This window comes from Nothoprocta perdicaria, unplaced genomic scaffold (genome assembly GCF_003342845.1).
Source record: "Nothoprocta perdicaria isolate Ctin4 unplaced genomic scaffold, notPer1 scaffold_182, whole genome shotgun sequence".
Taxonomy (NCBI): Eukaryota; Metazoa; Chordata; class Aves; order Tinamiformes; family Tinamidae; genus Nothoprocta; species Nothoprocta perdicaria.
The window spans coordinates 776666-798699 of record NW_020455005.1 but is presented as its reverse complement, the minus strand read 5'-3'; the positions used below and the strand labels follow the sequence as shown (position 1 = coordinate 798699).

Here is a 22034-nt window from a genome sequence, read left to right as displayed (position 1 = left end):
ACTTGCCCATTTTCTACAATGCCTAATTTTTGGAATTAGCAGTATTTCACTTGTTTGCCAAGACAAATTTTTACCCTTAAAGCAACTTGAGTAGGTACAGTCTTTCTAAATTTAAAAATTACTTACCATATTTAAAAAAAAAAAAAAAAAACAACAAAGTATCACTGTAAATGACTGGAAAGGGACAGTGGCTACTAACCTTTTTGGACGTTGCTGCCTGGCCTCTCCTGGCTGATTTGTGTCCCATCTTTCCGTGGAGCCTGCCCTACTGCCCATAGTGCAGGGGGAGCTGGACAGCAACGCCTGCGGTGGCTGCCGGGCTCCCGAGGAAACGTCAGAGCGCTGGAGCTAGCGGCACGGCCGGGTTTGGATACGTTCCCAGCCCCACTGGCGCTGCCTGCTCCAAGCAAGTGGTACTTCTTAGGGAAAGGACTCGTGACAAGGCAGGTGTGTTAAAGGAGGAGAGGAGGTTCTTCTCTTGCCCAGTGTTGACACTGTATTTGTTAGTTTTCTTTAGTAATGTTGGCAGAAAAGTAAAATATGAGCAAAGCCTTGTACTATGCTGCTCTGTTTCGTTCTGGCTTAGACCAGTGTTACTACAAGTGGCTCCTAGGAGCATCCTTTGGTTTGCATGGTGGTTTGTTAAAAGTAATGTCTGCATTACTGCTGTGTTGCCTCAAAGGATACTGGTGCTTTTATTGTTACCCTGAGAGGAAGTGCCTTACTAATATCCTCCTGTTGTACAGAAGTACTCAAGTTTTGTTGCTCTGAAATGTGCTGCTTTTAGTCCTTCATAGAAAATGTGTTGTTACTGGTTTCCAAACAGTGGTACTTTGTCACACTGATGTGCTCTTGCTAAATATAATACGGCATTTCACAAATAAATTTAAGCTAGGTAGCTTCCTCTTGAATTTCTTTTTATAGGTAGAAAACTGACCCTGCACACTTACTTTTGCTTTTCTGGGATGTCCTGTTCTGTCCATAATGCTCATATGGGACGATCACACAGGGGGCAGCCGCAGCCTTTGAGGAATATGTGTTGTGGGGCCACAGCTTCTGTCCCCCTGCCCCTTCATTTCTACCACCTGAGCTGCATACAGGTGAAAGGGGCAGTTCTGGATAACCAGGTTACCACTGTGGAGATCTGCCTGCATGGGGAGTTGCTCCTTATCCCACCCCTGGCAAAAATGAGTTGGAAACCAAACACCATGAAATGCCAGCAGTGACGAGGGCATGAAAAGAGCAGGGGCTCCTGGACCTTGACTTTGGTCATTAAAATAATTATCAGCTACAGCCTGATTCTGTTTCACGCTTCTATTGGGATCAGTTATGATAAGAGTTAAGACTACATGTGGAAGATAGTTTTTATTTAGACCTGCCCATGAAAGGCAGCACTGTTTGTTCCACAGATTTACATACAAGCAAAGTAGTACCAACTTTAAAAAAATTCTAAGTCTTTTTTTAATGATACATCCTTCTTCTGACCTCTTTAACACATAATTGTTTTTATATACCAAATTCATGTTCCAGTGGCATAGACTAGTTAAGGAGAGGCAGCTGGCAGAACAATCATCAGAGATACCTTTATTGTTTATCAATGACATTGATCACTGTTTTTCCTCGTGCGTGTCCTCCTTCCAATTTCAGAAAGGCTTCTGGAACTTCAGAAAAAGAGAAGACTTGATCGATAACTGGGTGGATCTATAGAACAAATAAGAAGGGTCACTGAATTAGGCATAAAATGATCTAGCAGATCAGGAACACTCATCTCACCTTCACCCTTCAAACATGCATAAAGAAAGAGGGAGTATTTTATAGAGGCCGGGGTTGCCAATGCTGCTGTAGTCTTCAGCATTTCAGTTCTTCCAAGGGCCCCTCTGAGGACCCTCAGCAAGAGAAAACTTGCTGCTGCAAGTTTTGATGTTCTAGCACCCCAGTTACCAGGCAGGGCTGTAGCCTCCCAAGCCTGCTAAAAGAAGACAGGCTCTGTGGCTCAATTTTATGTTGTCCAAAATGACCAGCTGAGGAAGAGGGTTTTATCTTTTGTCTTATCTTCAAGCTGATTTTCACATCAGACAAAAATTTCAGAGCATAGGCTCTTTTGAAGATACTTGTGACTCTAGAGCCCTTGTGCAGCAGTTGGTGTCTTAGTGTCTTTAAAGGCCTTGGCTGCAATTGAAGTACAAAACCCCACTGGCTTTTGTTGCTGAATCATTTAGACACACTTGAAAACTCAACCACTGTGTATTCCAATAAACATAGATCATTAAGCCCAGCTTGCATCAACTGCTGTTTTGACATTAATTTTGTAGAGTAGCCCTCTGGATTGCTTCAGTGTCATCTCTAATAATGAAGGTGAAATGCACTGTGAATACTCACTGTTCCCATCACTAGCTCAGATGCCAGAAAAAAACTACCAGCACTTTCTCTTAGATAATGTCATACAGCAAGAAACAAATGAAAAATCTGCAGCTGAAGAACACTTGTCAGGGCTGGTCCAAGAGAAGTTGCCTTTAGCACCAGGTGCTGAGCCCTCCTTCCAGAGGCCAGAAGATCTGTGTGCACAACTGCCCCCACCACCCTACCTGAGGTGGGTCTCCTGCCCTCGAGCCCCCTAGGTTCATCCTTCTGCATCCCTCCTGCCCCTTCCTGCCAGGACCTGCAGTGCTCTGAACAGAACAGGAATAAAACAACAGCAAGGAGCTGACCTATGTGCCGGCCTCGGGACAGGGCCCTCCTCTGAAAGCTGCCCTCTCCCCCAAGCAGGGATACGTTTTCAGGTGTGTAGCACCACCCAGGAAAGGTCTGCCATAGATGCACATTTTCCAGGCAGGGCTCTGACCCCCCCAGCCCCTCAGCACAGGCCCCAGTGCTCCTGGCGAGACATTTTCTCCTCCTCATGCATCTTCTTAAGTCGGATGCAGGACGCTATCTTAAATGCATCTTCTCCTTACTCAGATGCAGGACCCTACTCACTGCATAAGAGTATTTGCTTGTTGGGGTTATGGGGTAATACAAGACATCAGTAAGCAGACTCTTGCACTGCAGCATCTCCTGAGTGTGTTGCTACAATTTTGCTTTTTATTCTATTAAGGAAAGGCTGGCAGCATGTTGAAAGTTTACATAAAAGCAGAACTGAGTAAACCCCTTCAAAGAAAAGGTTAGAATTAGCATCTGATTCACCAGGAAAGTAATTGTATAAATAAATATTCACCAAGTACCTCACCTATGCCAAGCTTCAGGTCATAAGGCCGAGTATTTTCTTTCCCTTGATCAGCCAGGACACCCTATAGCAGACAGACCTCGAGCAAAGCAGGCATGAAAATGCTGCTGCTCAGCTGGGCAGCACAAAAGGCCCAGGTCAAGAGAACTAATCCTGTGCAGCCAGCAGCCCGTGCAGAATGGAAATGCTGTCTCTGGCATCAGCAAAGCCATGGGCCCAGGCAACAAAGCTGTGGAATGAGGTAATGTCTTTGGGCAAACTGAGCACTGGAGGAAAGCGCAGCTGCTGTGACAAGCAGCAAACAATGTTTGGTGGTGCCTCCTCAGGAAGGCCAGCCCGGGGCTCCTTCAGTAGCAGGAGCTTGGGAAAAACAAGGAAACTGAGGACCCTCGCTGAGCCAGGCCCAAGTGCACGCGCAGGTATCACCCATGGCAGCTGCACGCAAGTCTTGGCCTCAGCTGAGACAACTGGAAGAGAGGAGCTCAGCCTGCTGGAACACGGACACAGGTGACCACGACCCAGGGCAAGAGGCTGGGAAGAGAGGGGGGTGTTAGAGCCGTTCAGCACCTGCCACTGGGAAGCCTGAGGGAGCCCAGGGAAAGGCCAGAGGTCATTCCAAACGTGCTGGGAACAGGCGAACAAGCTGACCATTACCCTTCAGTATCCCACCACCTCAGCCATTTGTCAGAGGCAGCAGCTTACAGCCCCGCAGAACAGCAGGTATTCCAGCCCCAGGCTGTTTCGGGAAGGCCTGAGCAGCCCCGAGGCCACGGGGCACCCAGAGCTGCACCCAGGTGCCCCCCATCCTAACACAGGCTTTGGGCAGCGCCCCAGGGAGCCATGAATGCTAAAGTGATGACCCTGGCACTGGGGAGCATTAAACGCGCTATCGGGCCGGCTGATCGCTCCCTTTGTTTGAATAACCCTGGACTGGCTGAGCGCGGCCCGTGGCGCGGCACCGGGATTCACTCAGCCTCTGCCCTGAGCCCCTGACTCAGCTAAAATTTCTTCCTGTGAGCAGACAAACAAGTAGGGGAGCGCCTGCTGTTTGTTGAATGTGCGATAATAAATGGAGATTAACTGGATAATAAAAACACTGCCTATTTACAGCCACACATCAGTTCCTTGCCAGAGGACACCTATTTGTTCAGGGAAAAGGGATTAAACGAAAATCTGGGAGAGAAAGGATTATACACGCGCGCATTGAAATGTTTATCTGACAACAGATTGGGGCTGAAAGACGGTTTCTTCATTCGCTCCAGCGCAGAACACACTATAGAAATGAAGCTCAGGTCTCTCATGTGTTTGGAAAAATAAAAAGAGTAACTGCTGATGCCGATTACGGCTATGGCCACAGCAGCGCTGGAGCGCTATCCCTGGGCAATCCTGGCTCAACGCAGCGGGCTGCGAGCAGGAGGAGACGGCCGGTCAGCGGGAACGCGCGGCTCCCGCTGCTGCCCCGTTCAAGCCCTCCCTCCCGGGAGGCTTCCTCTCCTGCACTAGCACAGCCCCGGCGTGATGTTATCAGGAGAGGAAAGGAGAGAAAAAACATGAGGTGAATGGAGCAGGTGGCTCCAGCTGGACTGGAGCTGCTCCCTGCGGAGCTCGCAGCTCGAGCAGGACCAGAACAGCCCCTGTGGCCCGCGCAACGGCCGGCGCTGGCCCTTCCAGCCCCCAGGGCTCCAGTGGGGCTCAAAATCCTTCTGAGGCCTTTTCGAATGGAAAACACAGGGCTGACATTTTGGCTAGCCAGGTAAAAGCTGGAGGCTCTCCTCCATTTAGCTATTTGTACAGCCCTTTACAGGGATTGCATGGAAAAAATGCTCACCTTCAGGACATCGCTGTTCCTGGTGGCTCCTCCCTTTAGCTGAGCAGCTCCCTTCCTGCTGCAAGTCCCACACTCCTTGGGTCTTAATCCCACCTCCTTTTCATCCTTCCTTACCCATCAAATAATACGCAACAGCACGTGGAGAGCTCCCCATAGCCATTGATAGATTTTAGAGCCAACACTCATAAAAGACCAAGGTGAAGGGAACGCTGTGGTTCAGAGGGCACTGGGGGGTTGTAATTCCCTAGTTCCTTAATTGTCCCTGGCAGAGCAGCGAAGGGCAACAAGAACCTGGGACCAGCACAGCAGCGCGGCGCGTACCGGGCAGTCAAGATGCCGCCGACGGAAGCGCAGGAGGAAGCTCTGGGTCTGGCTACCTGCCGATCGGTGCTGAAACCCTGCGAGGCAGAGGAGAGAGCAGCCTCGCTCCGGTTCGGCATCCCCGGGAGCCGCAGCCAGGGCCACCCTCCCGCCCCTCGGGACGGCCAAACCGAGCGGGGGCAGCACCACCAACACGGCACCATCGGCAGGAGCTGCACTTCATACAGACACTTTCCTTCTTCCTAAGTCCACCAATATTTTCCCCCCGGATAGGAAGTTTCCTGCATAACCTCTGTCTCCCCGGCAGCTCTCAGCAAATTAAGCTGTTTCACTGAGGCCACGCGTGGCTCTGGGGCTGTAACTGCGTGCAGGCAGCTCCTGCTTCCACAAGGCACTGCAGCCCAGGCCACTAGCACCCGCTTTCCACGGCATACGCAGGGACATCAAGCTGAAGCCATACTTTTGATTAAGTACCCGGTATCTGCTCAGTTTTCTTCCAGACCTCATCGTGGTTTATGGGAGCTTACATATTCAAACCCAACCCTATCTCTCCACGGCGTGCAAGGTTTCCATTAGTCTTCTTTACAGGCAGTTTTATAATGTAATCACACAGCACTTTCATTAAGATCGTGAGCAAGCTACATCATTTGAGAGAAGAGGAGCAGATGTGTTTTAATAAAAATCACAATATGTTTTTTTGGTGGACATAATGAGATGCAGATAGAGGCTCCTTTTAGAAGAGAGAGGACTGAACAGTCTCTCTGGCAACCTCTCCTTGATTAATATCTCTGGGCTCTGGCCAACAAACCCGGCAAGCAAAAGCACTGCAACAAGAAAGCACAAAATTGAATATATAAATACATATATATATATAAAAAGAAAATACATGCTTTTCATTTGCACATGAAAAGTACAGCCATCTCAACCAGGGCAACATACTGAAAGGGAGTGGGGAGCATGACTGACCTTTAATCAATTTGGACACCCAAGTCTAGAATTTCTACAAATCTGGAATTTCTTGAGATGCTAGATTTGCAGAATATTCAAGGACATATTCATATAATGAATAATGAAGGGTCTATTCATATAATGTAACAATGTTACATTAACTGTTTGATATTCATACTACACATGAGGAAAAATTAGCAACACTTGGGCATGCAGGCCAAGGAAAATGCTGCTTGCAGAGGCCTAACAAGGCAAGGGGGAAGACAGTCAGTACACATGGGTCAGAGCACACAGTCAAGAAGCTGTGATGAACTACGCTGGCCAAACAAGGTAGGTCAGCTTAAATCAGGGCCATCCAAACAACTCATGCCCAAGTGATGTGCGAGTGCATGACCATAGTCATTTCTGTTATTGCTTATTCCTGTTGCTATTCCTGAATAGTAAAGACTAGCAACAGCGAACAGCTACATTCTGCATTTTAACAGGAACATCAGAGAACATCATCCAAAGATGGATAGATGCCATTAGCCTTCAGGAGCAGATAGAGAAATCCAAGTGCCAAAAGGTATCGTCCATACAGGAAGATGGCAGCCGAGCCAAGGAACAACCAGCACATCCTGTCCTCCAACCCACAAAAGCAGGTCGCTGAGTCCAAAGCATCTACTGCCTTTGACAAAAAGTACAGCTGTTACTGCAAACAAATTCACTATCAAGGCTTGCCATGGAGTCCCTGTCCCCGGCAGCATGCAAGAAACGTGCAGAGGAGGTGCTTAGGGACGTGGTTCTACAGGCGTGGTGGTGAAGGGCTTACAGGTGCGCTTCATCTTGAAGGTCTTTCCACCCCTAACAATGCTGTGATTCTGTGCATGCAATCGTTTCCCTTATGCATGTGCTATAACACTTATGTAGGACGGAAACACAACAGGGAGAAGGATCTATTCACTTCATGACCACAGACTCCGCTTACCAGCCTTTGCTATCAAGGAGAGAGAAGATCCCAGCAACGACACTGTGCACACATGCAACACTAGGGCACATTTAAAGGGCTCCAAATTAAAACGAAAATTTCTAACTTCTATTTGGGCCGCCCCTTAATCCACAACACAGCAGATACTTAGGACAAACTCGGTGCTCCCCCTTCCTGCCCTAACAAGTCTCTTGAGCTGCCTTCCTCCCCCAGGCTTTGCAATAGGTAAGGTGCTGAAGTACCAGTCACCAGTTTTCCACACACCTAGGCAGCATATAGGAACTTAGCAGATGTTACACCAAGGGCCAAGCAGCACGTCCTTAGTAGGAAACAGAAGGCTAAGCGGCAAGCAAGCAGCAAATAACCAAGACCTCCAGTGCTAGGTCCACAAACACAGCAGACTAGTGTCTGAGGAGCCTCTCCACTTAACGGGGCAGCAGAGACCAGCAATGCTGCTTCAGCCAACAGGCTGCCAGCAAATTTATGTGCTGAACCAAAGGCTCTATTGATTGTACTTTAGATGAGACCCTTATCATTCCTAATGGAAAGAGACCCCCGGCTTCCGACATGTGCCTCACCAGCTGATTTGATGGAGCCCAAGTTAAGCCAAACCTTACAGGCTAAGAACTAACTGGCAGAAGGGTATTAGAAAGTAACCTGTTTATCCAAGATGTGACTAGGAAGCATCTAGTTTTCTCCTTTCCTACTGCTGTTCCAGCAGACTCTGAGCCCTTCAGTCTTACAGTAACCTCTTAGCAAGAGGCTCAATGGCAAGACAGCTAAAGCAGCTCACGGGGGAAAACAGCACTGCCTTTACAGTGCCCAGAATTGTGCGAATGTGCAGGAAGTTACAGAAGGGAAATGATTCTCCTTCCTTGCCATTCCAGCTCCTCAAATCTCTTCTTCCTCCTCCCCATTAAAAAGGACTGTCCTGCATAAAACCAACTCTGCTGCAAAGCTCATCTGCGTGAAAACCAAGCATCTTTAAACAAAAATGCCTTTTTTTTTTTTTTTTTTTTTTTTGCAAAGGAAGGTTTTGGAACACACTAGAAGCAGAGATCTGCACTTCTGAACAAGGACCAGAAGAAGAAAAACCATGACAAATCAATATAACCAATTTAACCCATATCTGCTTCACGGGCATGCTCTTCAAAGCTTCACTTTATACAACAGCATCTCTTTAAACCATTAGCTCTTTTTAATTACCCTCATTTAAAGTAAGTTCCACTGATTACAGCTGAGAATCCCCACTTATGACTTTCCTGAGAAAAATCTCTAATCTGCTTCAGGAGCTTTGCAATTTCTCTCATATTCACATCTCATATAAACTAAGATATCTGTAAGAGAAGAACACACAATTCACTGACATTTCAGCATAACTGCATCTGCGTTACTCAAAACTGTATTCAGTGAACTATGAAGGAGTTGAACCACATGAACAACACTTTGCTACTTTCCCCAAGTGTTCAAGCATCATTCCCTGTTTATATATATATATATATATATTTTTTTATTCTCCTTTCTTGTAGTCTAATTTAAGCACCACTTATTTTCCAGAAGCGATGAATTACAATGGACCTCCTCCAGTAGTTCTTCCCTGTTCTTCTTCCAAATATCCCCTTCTCCTGAATGCAGGATCTGTGCAGCTAGGAGCACACCTATGCCTGGACCATTAAAGTCATACTCTATTAACACTCATGCAAATGAACGGGTCACATCTGGGTGATCTCAGCACTTCGGAGAGCACAGGTGTTTACAACATTTTACAGAATAGGGTGAAATACTGCTAGGATAAAGACTATGCAGATCAACAGTCCGACATTATAACCTGTTTTTGCAGACACAGAATAACAGACTAAGCAAACAGCTTTATCCTCATGATCATCTTACAACGCAAGGCACATCAGGACGTTCATATATGCATGACGCACGTTTTAAATGGTATTAGAATTCACCTGTCCAGATTACTGGGCAGATGAATACCCATTAGGCTCTCTCTCTATTGCATAAACAGATGTTGCCCAAGAAGCTTTCACGGGCATATTCTGCATTTCTGTTTTGCATACAAAGCAGGAACAGAACACAAAACAGGTTGTGCTGGGCTAGGATCAGGACAATGGTAAGCACAATGACAAGGACACTTCTGCCCTTAGTCAACTGTAATTTCATAAAGTGCGACTGGATGAGATCACAGGACAAGAAACATTTTCTAGGGTTTCTCCCTAGCGCACAGAAAGTGCCTGAAGGGCAGCACAGCGCTGTACAACTGCAGGCAGGAACACTCTTCACCACGGCTTCTTTGCTGCTGCCATCTCTGCTCCTGAGCAGGTGACTCTGGGGGAAAGGCAGACTTTGCGCTGCTCGTGTCAGCAGCAGTAAGGTGACAACACAGGGGAGGCCTGGCTGAATTTGGAGAGAAATCTACCCTGGTCAGTAGCACTGAGGAGAAACCTGTCAGAGAGAAGGGGGAAAAAAGAGCGAGAGGGAGAGAGATGAACACGCAAACTATCTTTTAGCAGTCTAACTTTTCTAAGTGCCTATAGCTTCTGAGCACCAGAAGGCCTGACAACTCGCATAGCAGCAGCAGTAGTGGCAAATTCTGCTTCCTCCTCTGCTTCAGCAGGCAAACAAAGATTAACAGCAGCTGCCCCTGTTCTCTGCCTGGGGGTTTTAACCATACGAAGCCTTCCAAAGGAGCACAGACAGGATGTACAGCATCATGTACTCCACTGAGTGAGCATCCCAGTCCACAATCTCGCAGACATTTTACAGGAAGGTCAAGCCCGAGGAGATCAGAAAAGTGGTTAACATCCTTGCTGCTTCATGACCTTCCTCCAAGGAAGAGCTTCCCAAAAGCTTATGAGCACCCACAATATTTCAGGTCATTGATATGTGCTAAATTAGCAACAACTACATACTCCCAAGCAGTGAAGTAACGAAATGCAAGTCTCCCTCCATGATGCTGCCAACGCAGATCATCTGTGACCTGCAGTAACCTGAATTTCCTCCTCCTGTCTGCATTATGCACAGGCCTCTCCATGAGCCAGGCCAGGGAACTGTGCATATGCACGAACATACAGTCATGTTCACTCTGGCCAAGTGACCCATACAAAACCTCTAAAAAGATCATAGCCAATGCTAAATGACTCCCATTGGCACAAAAAGAGAAGCTCCAGCTATTTTTTTTTCTCATAATTTAGCATGGTTTTAAAAAAGAAGTAGGGTAAACATGGAGAAGACAGAATGGCTTTATGGACCATCAGCCCCTAAATTCCACATAAAAAGCCAAAACTTGACAGGGGAATGACAGAACTGAAGCAAGCCAACTCTGAACTCTTTTCTTCCTTATCACCAACCTCATAACATTTTATTTCTTCATTATGAATTATAACATTATTAAGGCAAAGTAGCACATCTTTCAACACAAAAGCTCTAGTACCCATTTACTGACGTACCTTTCCAGACTCAACCAGTTCTGCTATTTCATCCAAATACGGGCCACTTGGCATAAAAAACGCCCACCGATAATGGACTCCTTTGCAAAGATGCTGCAGGAAAGAGATCACAAATATTTTTAAAAGTTACGAGGGGAAACTGAACTAAACGGGAACTAAAAGCAATGACAGAAACACCAGAGAAGTATTGAAGCAAAAAAAAAAATTGGAAATTATTTGCTAGCATCCCCAAAAAAACATCACCTAAGCATGTGGATTAAATGTACAGACGGGTGTTGTATTACCGCAGCAGGACCAGGGTGAGGTTTGGTGCCTAATTGCACAAGTCAGCTGGCTGAGAACAACGACGACCTTGTCCCTGCAGCTAGAAATAGCGCCGGTTCTTACATAAGAGAGAAGTGGTGCAGAGCCAGACACTCAGGTGGACACGTCTGCAGCGGGGGCTGAACAAAGAGGTGTCCCTGCTCATGCAGGGGGGTTGGACTAGATGATCTCTAGAGGCCCCTTCCCACCTTAACCACTCTGTGAGGCTCTGAAACCAGCAATGTGACATCCAGAACCCTCCACCTGTGTGGAGTGATTCGGTTGCCAGTGATTAGGTTTTCCACCACCACCTCTGCCAGTCACGACCATCTGGTGACAGCTGTAAGCTCACGTAAAAAGTATCTTAGGAAGACCTGACCAGCACAGGGCAAGAGCACTTCCTCTGAGGAATTCATTAGAGGAATAAGAGTCAAGCACAACTGATGCTTAATACCTGGCGTGTAATGCTTCTTATCATGGAAACATGCAAACCCTTGCACTGAGAAATACAGTTACAGAATTTATTTTTACGGTTTAAATTTTGATCTTGCATTTGAAAATATTAGTGTGGGTCTCAACCCACACACTCAGCCCTGCCATCACAGAAATATCTTGGCACATGCTCCTGAAGAGCAAGCTCACATGGCAGTGAGAAGGCAGAGAACAGTTCCAAGAGGCCTCATTGTTCTGGCCACTGCGAGAACATTTCAAAAATCCACTTAGGAGAACTAGAAAAAAAAAAAATTCAGTACTGCCATCCAGACACAGGAACACGAAGGAAATGAAAGACTTTTTTTGTCATCCTCTACCACTTTTACTACTCTGCAGTGCTGGAATGGGATAACAAGAATCAGCCACGGAACAGTGTTTTGAAAGAAACCCTGACCAGACTGAAACAAGTAGCAAAATGACGCCGATTTCAATGAGGCAGGGCTTTGCTCTGCTAACTATAAAACACCAGCTGCCAGTGGGATTCACAAGGATGATATATGGGAAAGGCCTCAATGAAAGCACAATGAAGAATCAAAACTTCAAAACACCCCAAACTACCACATATACTAATCAGCACCACCCCAATACATTATTTCTTTCTGAGCAAGAAAGCAGGAAAGAATAAAAATGCATCTGAGGGATGCGTAGCAACGTACGAGACAAATCAGACAGAAGCCTCCAGATGACATGACTAGCAGCCAAGCCAAAGAGGCCACAAGGGTACAGCATAAAAGTACAGGATTTTACATAAAAGTACAGAGGATTTTGCGAGATACCTTTACAGTTTTGGAACCAATAGTGACTCCTGTGCGCAACATGCCATCAGCCACTCCCAGCCGGTCCATATTGACTAGGAAGGGTGTTACTAAGGTAACATACGTTGCTCCCGACCATTTCTTCAGGAGATCCAGAGCCCACTTCTCGGTGGATCCGCCAACATTATCTAGGATGAAATCAAATCTGCAGACATGTAAAGAACAGACTTCAAATCACTATATGACAAAAACAGATCCTCATTACGGTCATATCCTGGATGCTGGCTGGAGCTTATATTTGTGTTTCTCACTGCACTGCATTAATCTGCTCACAACAAAGCAGAAACAAAGCGTGAAGACCTCTGACTAAACCCCAGGCTCCCTGAACAGAGTTTAGCAGTTAGCACAAAGGCCAGGTCAGCACTGCCTGCGGATCAGTGAGTTAATTGCTGCACTGCCTGCCCACACAGCCCTAGCCAATACCCTCCCCATTGATCTCAGGTCAGCTAAGAGCCAAGCTGGAGCGAAGGGCACGTCTGCCTGGCACAGCACCACAAAGACTCTTTCACTAATCGAACGGTGTCTTTTCCATCTCTCAGAAAACTAGCTCAATCTATCAAAAAAAAAAAAAAAAAAAGAAAAAAAAAAAGCAATATACAAATGCTAGTCACATTAGTCCAAGTTTAAACCTACAGCAGGAGCACAGAAGCAAAGGGAATTTTTGTTGCAGAGGGTCACCCCATTACTTTAAATGTAACTGCTGTGACCAGATAAATATGGTTATTTATCAGAGGCAGCTGTACCCAGCGTCACAGAAGAAAAATTCACTGCCAGCTCTGTTGCACCCTAGCTAAAGCACCTTGGGCAAGCCACTGAAATGCTCCAAGACACAGTTCTTCCTTCTAAAGATGAATTTTACTAAGTCCACACAGGAGTCCTCAGATTTATTTCAATTAATTCAGGCTTTACAAGTACACTAAGATCCTTGGATGGAAGCTGACAGAGCTCTCCAAATCATGGTCATTGAAGAACACGTAAAAGCTTGAGCTTGCCTCTGCAAAACTAATTAACTGACTTAATCTTTCAATGAAATCTGTGCTAGGGATACTTACTTGGCAAATTACATTCAAAAAGTGCTCGGATGAACTTGCTTTAGAAAGTAAGGCTTTAGAAGTGGAAAAACAGAAAACAGAGAGTGTGACCAGAGTCAAGTAATCAAAAGCCAAATGGACTGACTGCCAGCTCCTTCATCTCAGTATTGAACAGCACAAACACTTACAAGGGTAACGCTTTAAGCTGCTCTTCCAAATTTCCAGATCTGTAATCAATCACATCATCTGCTCCAAGCTTTTTCACCAGAGGGCTGGCATCATCAGAACAAACTGCTGTCACATGAGCACCCCAGGCCTTCACTAGCTAAAAGGAAGGAGAGAAAAAAAAAAAGGAATCCAAGGTCTAAAATTTAGTAAAACAGAACCTTAAAAAGCTAAAGTTTCATTATATGTAGGGAGTTGGAAAATTGTCACCAGATTTAATGACTTTCAAGTACTTAAAGTATTAATGACTTTAAATTATTTTTAATCCTTATCAGCTCACTAAATATATCACTGTAAATAATTATTAATCAAAGAACTTAAAAAGATAATCTCAGATTTACATTACAGAGAATTGTCAAGTACAATTATAGAGGATCTTTTAGCACACAAAGCTATAACAAAGTAATGAATTCTTGATAATCATTTCTCTTTTTTTTGTAATCTCTACTCTCTTTCACTATATGTTTTTTGACACTTAAACTAGATTAATTGGTTTATTTGGGTTAATTGCAGGTCAGTAATCACAATTAGTCAGTAGCTTGCTCAGCCTTTTTATTATCTTATTTAGGCACCTGCTTCATCGTGGCTCAAGCAAAGAGCAACCACTAAAGTTCTCCTGTAGCCCTCTTAGGACCATTGTGATTATTGCCTAGTAAGACGGAAAACACTGATGCAATTGTCTGACTTGTACATTTGTTTCATATGCTGAAGAGAAAGTTGTTGTAGCATAAGATGACAATGATTGGCATTCTAATTCTCAAATTGCATGAAGGCATGAAAAGAGCATGTTGATTCATGAATCAACAACAGAACATGTCATTTCTCCAATTATCAGAGCTACCAGAATGAAGGAAGACAGGAGGGCAATGGGGGAATGACAGCGAAGGGAAATTAATCTACGGATTATAACCACTACACTTGTGTATCTTACATCCTCTGGCCACCACCAACAGCTACAGATATGAACATATGAAGGAAAATTATGAGTGCAATCATTTACTTTTTCCATCAGTTTTTCTGCTTGCACACTATTCATTCTGGATATACAGATTTGAGCTGAAAGGGGGCTGAAAGATAACGAAACAGACTCTGTATTTCAACATATGCAAGCTACAAATTTCCTGGACCCAAACAGCAAAATGTGCTATTTGCTACCTACACGCACAGCGTCCTTCTTTGAAACTCCCTGCTTCCTATCTTAAGTTAGTAAAAGGAACAAACTAAAAATATTTTACTGTCAGAGCTCTGGCAGACTATTCATTAGCCTGCTATTTAACAATCTTTTCCTCAAGTTCCCTTCTGTCAAATTTTGTTCACGTTGAATAATCTGAAGGCACATCTTGGGCATGCCACAGTATATTACCTGTATAGCAAATGTGCCAACTCCTCCTGAAGCTCCTAATATTAATACTCTGTAAGAGAAAAAAAATATATATATTAAATAGAATATATGGAAGATAGTCATTATTCCATATTGTGTTAAATTAAAAGACAAAAAAAGCCCCACCATAAATAAGTTTCTGCTTTATTAAATAACATAGCCCTTTCTTTAGAAGAAAGACTAGTTTCATAGATTTAAAATAGACACTGTAAAATGCCAGATTGTGGGAACTGATAAACAAGGAGTTCACTACCAAACTATTAGTGAGTTCCTTTTAACTGTATGAAATAAACTCACAATGACTTACTAAACAAATTAAATATCCAAGAACAAAAATAAACACAACTTTAGTGTTGGGAGAACATTACCTCCAGCTGTCCAACCACTGTTCTTAAATTTCCTCCAGATATTTTATTAAATAGCTCAACCTCAAGAAGGAAAGTAGTAAGAAAGCCCTGCAACTGAAGCTACAAACAATCCAACAAGTTTGGACCCATTAGCTAATTCCAGGACAAAAAGGAATATAAAGGATGAAGTCTTGGCATAGCCCTGTGCAGCATCACATTTCGCAGCACTTCAGTTCTCCTGCAAAATTTCAGTATCTTCAAAAGCAGGTGGTGATCCTGTTTTAAATCTCACTGTGCTGGATGATGAAGGAAGTTGCTTTTACAGTGCAAAGCTGTACAGCCTGGTGTCTCAGTTTACAAAAACTCTTTGAAGCAACTTCAGCGACTTGGCTTTGGTCACAGTATTCACTTTAAAATGTTTCCTCTTTTGTAACTGATCGGGCTCTGTTCCCTCCTATTTCACTGGTTTAAATGGCAAAATTTAGATTACAAATTCAAATTACAAAGAAATCTCAACGCCTGTTCACTCTGCCCAAATCTATTTATGCTCAGAACCATGTTTCTAACAAAAGATGTCTAAAGCAACATTCATATCTAGTATTATCCTACCAAAAGCACTACAGAATCCTACACTGTCAATACCGGGTTGAGCCCATCTATCCTTACAAAGGACAGTCATGACAAAATTCCTTCAAAAAGTCAAATTCTACTCCATTCCATTACTAGAAAAGTGACAAATTATCAAAAACTCTTTCCAATTTTCCTTCTTGCTTAAATTTTGGAGAAAGACGAAATTTACAGATATACATTTTATTCAACAATTTATGCCACATTTCTGGTTTGGGGGAGCTGCTTTGTTAGGGCTGCTTTTTATTTTCCCTTATACAATAAAAGCCCCTGAGATTCTTGCAGGAGAAACACGCTCCAAATTCCTTTTGCTCCTATGCTACTTGCACTACCATCTGCCAAAACTCCTTCTGATTCAAGTTCTCTCCATACAATGCGAGCTGAAGAAAGCTCTGCTTTAGAGACAAACTCTATTTCCACTGCAGAGGCAGCCTCATCACGGAGCCATCTGCCTCCTCCCAGGCCAAATGAGTCAGGACTCACCGGTGCCTACGGCCTTTGCAGCTCCCAAGGGACACGGCCACCCTCCACACCGCACAGCACCCACCCTGGCTGCCCGCAGAGCACAGCTGCCACATACATAAAAAATAAAGCATTTGTTTCATGGTAAGAGAGGTAACTTGCCAGATCCCCCTTGATGACAGCAACAATGTCTTCTTTTTATTCTTGTGTTATTAAGAAATGTTTACCCTGTCAAGAAGTGTTACGGCCAACATTAGCTTTCCACTTCTCAATAGATAAAATGATGAATTAAAGCACAGACTTTTTGAAAATACTTTGAGTATCAGTCAAATTTTCATTGTAATAACATGAATCAAAAGAAGTGCAATAGCTTTCAGTAAAAGAATCCTAATGTATTTCTTCCTGCTATTCTTATATGTATTAACTGTCCACTCAATATTTTTATATAAAAATAAAGGAATTTACTTATTATTAATGCAAAAAATGAGAACTTTTCAAACCGCTTGATTTTTTTTAGTTGTTCTTTTTGTGACTACAACAAGCAAGACACTTAAGCCAGCTATTATCCAAGGAGAACATCCTTTTGCTGACAGAGGATCCTCACAAAAACAAGAAGCCCCCTGGGAGCCATCCACAGAGAGCTTCTCAACAGCACAGTCAGTACAAACACCTTGAACAAGAACATTCACTTTTAGCTTGTGCAGAAATACTGATATAAGTGGCAGTAGAATAAAAGTTAGGGAATGACTAGAGCTGTAGCCAAGTAGAAGGCATCATGAACAACTTGAAGACACTTCAGGTAACTACGGGGTCATGAAACTTGCAGAAACAGCATCTGACTGTACGTGCTAATGCGGGGGACATTTCTGTCAGGTCAGAATACAGTCGGACTCGTGGAGAGTATTTCTGGTTAGCCCACCCTTCCACCTTGAAGAGGCAAAGAAAGCAATACACACCAATGCAAAAATCTTGCTGTGTCTAAGATGTCCTAGCACTGCAATAAAGCATCATTGAAGTAGTTTTCATCAAGGAATACAGATGCTCTTTCATTAATAAGAGACAAGGGTGCATACACCCTTTTACACAGTTATATACATACACCTATGGGAGACAAAAAGACCACAAAATCACATATGGGGGTAGCTTCTTACCAATTAGATACTAAATTATTTCAAGAAATTAAAAAAAAAGCTATGTACATTCTTGCTCTATGAGATTACTGTCTTGGAAGAGTAAGGTAAAGGTCATAAAACAGTCTTTCCCAGACTCACTTCAGTGCATTACATATGTATATGTAAACACCTCCACATAAGCCATTGTCTGCTGGATTCAAAACCTAAACTTTCAAGATATGAAACATCATAAAATTTTTAAATACATGAAAATGTTTTGTTGATACACTAATGAAGTATTTATCCATTTACATTTTACTTTTAAAAATCTAAACACATGAACATTGTAAAGACACTTGAAAAAATGGTTAGCATATCAACATATCTTTACGTCAGTTATATTTATATGGGAAAAAATAAGATTGCAGAAGACAGCCTGAATACTGAAAAATGAAAAAAAACAGATGGCAAATCTAGAAAATTATTACTAGGTGCAAGTTAACTCCAAAGATGTCTGCAATTCATTTCTTCAAAATATATTTTTAATCTTCAGAAAAATGCTTCCTTTATATTTTCACAATGAAATTTACTGTGACACACCAACAAGCATTCACATATTTTACAGATATGAAGACTTTCATAGAATCTATTCTCCTTCACAATGTGTTGCATAACAACATCAACCCCAAAATAAGTCAAACAAGCAGATTCCTAACGTCCAACCTTCTTTTTTTTTTTAATATAATCTAAATTTCTGATATATTGTAGTAGTTTTAATGATTATTTTTCAATTCCACTATTTTTACTTTTGACTTCTTTCCATTCTGAATGTTTTGCTGTTAGACAAACATCTCAAGGCCAAAATAAATTTCAAATTACCAGGAAATTTTCAACTATGAGATAAATAATGGTATCTGCTCCTATTTTTCAGAATCTTTTTCCTCCTTTGCTTTCCACCTGCCTTTCCCAGATTAACAGGCTGATAAAAAAAAAAAAAAAAATCCTCTTTTTCTATTTGCTTTGGCTATTAGTCTTGAACATTTCTTCATTTTTCTCCTTTTCCCCTTCTCTTTTGCCTTTTCTGATCCCATCAAGGTTCTGGCCCACAGGCCAAATGAAGCCCAGGCACCTTCTCCCTTCCTTTCCAAGTGGGTGACCTATCTGATCCAGAGGATCCAGAACATGCAGGAACATGCAATCCAGGGAACCACATTTCTGTGGATGACAGAACTTTTATGAGTTGCCCAGATAACTCAAAGGGGATAAATTTGGTAACTCTGTGTGTGCAGCGGGTTGGACTAGATGATCTCTAAAGGTCCCTTCCAACCTCAAGGATTCTGTGATTCTATGATTTGGACAAGTGGCCTGTCTCGCAGCAAGGCAGAGTCCCCCTAAATTCCCAGGGACACTCTCCTTCAATTTTCTACTAGAAACACTTACAGCTTCTCTCAGTTGTCATGTAGAATGAACCCAGCACCTTCAGGCCACCCAGCCTTTGTAACTGTCATGTTATTACAGTCTTCATCGCTGTCCAGACTTGTCTTGCAAGTGGCTAAGCAGTGTAAAAATGAAAAACTATCAAAAACTAAGCTTTAGCACCAGAACTAGTTACTTACCTCTTCCCAGCACAATTTTCTTTGTTTAGTCCTCCAACTTTATTAATTGCAGACCATGCTGTGAGACCTACATAGGGTAAGGAGGCAGCTTCTGTGTGACTGAGGCATTTGGGCTTAAAAGACACCTGAAATAAGACCAGTTGTATGCAAGTCACGGAGAGGATCCTACACACCACCAAAATTCTTAAACAGGCTCTACTGAATTGTTCTGATCCATATTCCACACTTTCAAGATTATTCAAGATTAGCAAAAGATGATGAAAATCAGTTTAACCATTAAAAAAGTCAGTTATTTAGACACTGAAGAAAAAAGAATGCCAGTATTAACAATTTTAGATTCTGTCTGTTGACTGCATTTTTGAAGGCTTACCTCATTTCCACTAGCTACAACAAACTCTGACAAGGTGCCTTGTTTCCACGGAGGAATTGCTGCCCATACCTAAAAACAAAGGGAAAACAACTATCATTTTTGGCTGTTTCACATAACATTGCATCTACAAAGAGAAGCTTTATTTAAAAAAAAAAAAAAAAAAAACAAAAAAAAACAACCTCCTCCCAGTCTGCAAAATGTCTAATCTACTGCTTAGCAGATACCAATTTATCTTACTATTTACACAAGAAGTATGAGAAGCCTAATTAAATGATACTGAGAGGCCTGAACAAGCTCTCTGTGCACAGTAGGTATATTCTCTAAAAAGGCAAAGAGGAAACAGAAGCAAAATTTGCTATACTGAGGCTAAGAAGTTGAAAGTAAAACATTTATGAAGGAGTTAAGAATTAATTCTCTGGCTGTGTTAGAGTTCCTTCTATTATTAATTACCTTGCTCAAGGAGGAAAAACAAACAAACAAACAAAAATAACAACCTCCCTTCCTGTTGGAATTCTATCTTCAGTCAAACTGAAGCAGTATCTTGAGTTTTCATAGCTACAAAAAAGTAAATTCTTCTCTTTCTGACCACAGAAATGGACCAAAAAACAAAAAGTGAAGCAACTGAAGGAAGTAAGTTTAGGAAAACGTGATTTTTCTTTTTATTTATTAAAGAGAAAGAAGATCGGGAAGAGAGCATTCCAAGGAGTCTTGACATGATATTCAACAATGCCCGCAGCATCATGAAAAAAAGAAAATCTTCAGAGGAAAATGAAACCTGAACAGTTCATATTATATTTTAGCTATGGAAAAAGATATAGACAGAAAGACAGACAAGGGAAATGAGTTTTATCACCTTATCTCCAGGTTTGAAATAAGACACACTTAGTCCGCATTCCATAACTTCACCGGAGGCATCTCGGCCGAGCGTCAGTGGAAATTCACTGTCTGCACTATTCAGTTTCAGGGGATCCCGCTTCATATTTAAAGCAGTGGCACCATAACCACCTACAAAACACGAAATTAATCATAGCACATCTTACTGAGTGCATGCCAACAATGTGGAATGTTTTGCATTTTTACAGATTTTAAAAATAAAAAGCAAATTTTAACTCTTTTAACTTTTTAACTCTACCTCTTTTTCCTCCCTTATATAGCATCCAGTATGCATAAGAATAAAAATCACTAAAAAACTACGTAGCAAATTATACCATCTTATTAGAGTCCACACAAAACATCTTACTGTAAAATTTCCAATATGAAGGAATACATATTTTAAGAAGCCTGTAAGAAAAGCTTCATGGATTAACGATATCACAGGAATGCAAAAGAACTCCAAGCTTTCCATTCACCTTAAGGCAACTTAAGGCAGAAGGCCTTAGGGCAACTTAACACAGAAACATAAGCAATGTAAAAAATAAAGAAAGGAACGTATCCTAAGAGGAGACACGTTCGCTTCTGCTGACGAGGCAATCCTTAGATTGTGCACGTGGGAATTCTGCTCAGCTTACAAACCTGCATTCAGACACGTGTGGCTTTCCAAACGTTACAGGAGGCCTTTTTCTCTCATCAAACTAAAAGGTGCATAAAGATACGAATGGAAGCACCTCAAAAGCAGCATGAGAACATGGTTTCTTTTACAGACACAAAACACAAGGTGTGACCCAGTATCCCCGATATGGGAAATGCTGCATGATCAAACCCAGAGTTGTAAACAGTTTAAAAGGCTATTTTAAAAATAACTTACTGCAGACCCCAAAACCGAACTACAGCTCTGGCAGCAGGCTTCTTGCAGGTATCCGTGCACGGGCTATTGAGTATAGCCCATGTACAACGTCACTTCTCAACATGAAATGCAAGCCCTTCAGAAGCTGCAAATTCCTTAGCATTTTTCCCAACTTGAAGCTGAGGGCAAACTGTGATTGTTTTTTTGGTGCTTGGCACGTTTTGAGCGAGCATGCAGCTCCCCAGGGCCGCCTGACGAGAGCCACCCGGCCGGCACCTTGGGAAGCGGCGGCGCACCGGGGGCCGAGGCCGAGCTGCGGGTGACCTTGAGGCTGCCAGGCGCTGGGAAGCGGCTGCCAGGCGCTGGGAAGCGGCTCCCGGGCAGCCGCTCTCCCGGGAAGGGGCAGCGCTGGCGCCAGCGGCAGGGCAGCAGCGCCAAGGGGCCGTGCACGGGGGCCAGGCCGGGGGTGAAGCCCCCCCAGGGCTGCTGCGGGCAGCGGGGCCGAGCTGCGACGCCGGCGCTGTCACAACCGCAGCCACAACCACCCGTGACCGCTCGGCGGGCAGCGGCCACCGCGGGGCGCGCACCCCCGCGGCCCCGTCTGCGGGGCCGGCGCCTCTCGCTGCCCGCGGGCCGCGCCCGGCGGCACTTACTCCTCATGCTGAGGTCCATGGGGTTGAGGCTGGCGGCGTGCACGCGGATCACCACCTCGTTGGGGAAGCGGATGGCGGGCAGCGCCATGTCGCGCGCGAGCCGCGGCGCCTCGCCGCGCCCGTAGCGGTCGATGA

The 22034-nt window shown here is 43.7% G+C and overlaps 1 protein-coding gene across 1 annotated transcript; it reads right to left on the bottom strand.

Moving 5' to 3' along the window:
- Nucleotides 1–1084: 1084 nt before the first annotated feature.
- RTN4IP1 (reticulon 4 interacting protein 1) lies at nucleotides 1085–22015 on the bottom strand. The gene is made up of 9 exons (XM_026036619.1): nucleotides 21900–22015; nucleotides 20377–20528; nucleotides 19524–19592; nucleotides 19154–19278; nucleotides 14972–15020; nucleotides 13572–13708; nucleotides 12314–12497; nucleotides 10743–10835; nucleotides 1085–1701 (listed from the first exon to the last, which is right to left on the bottom strand). The coding sequence occupies exons 1-9, from the start codon at nucleotides 21985–21987 to the stop codon at nucleotides 1585–1587; spliced, it is 1014 nt and encodes a 337-aa protein (XP_025892404.1). The 5' UTR covers nucleotides 21988–22015; the 3' UTR covers nucleotides 1085–1584.
- Nucleotides 22016–22034: the final 19 nt, after the last annotated feature.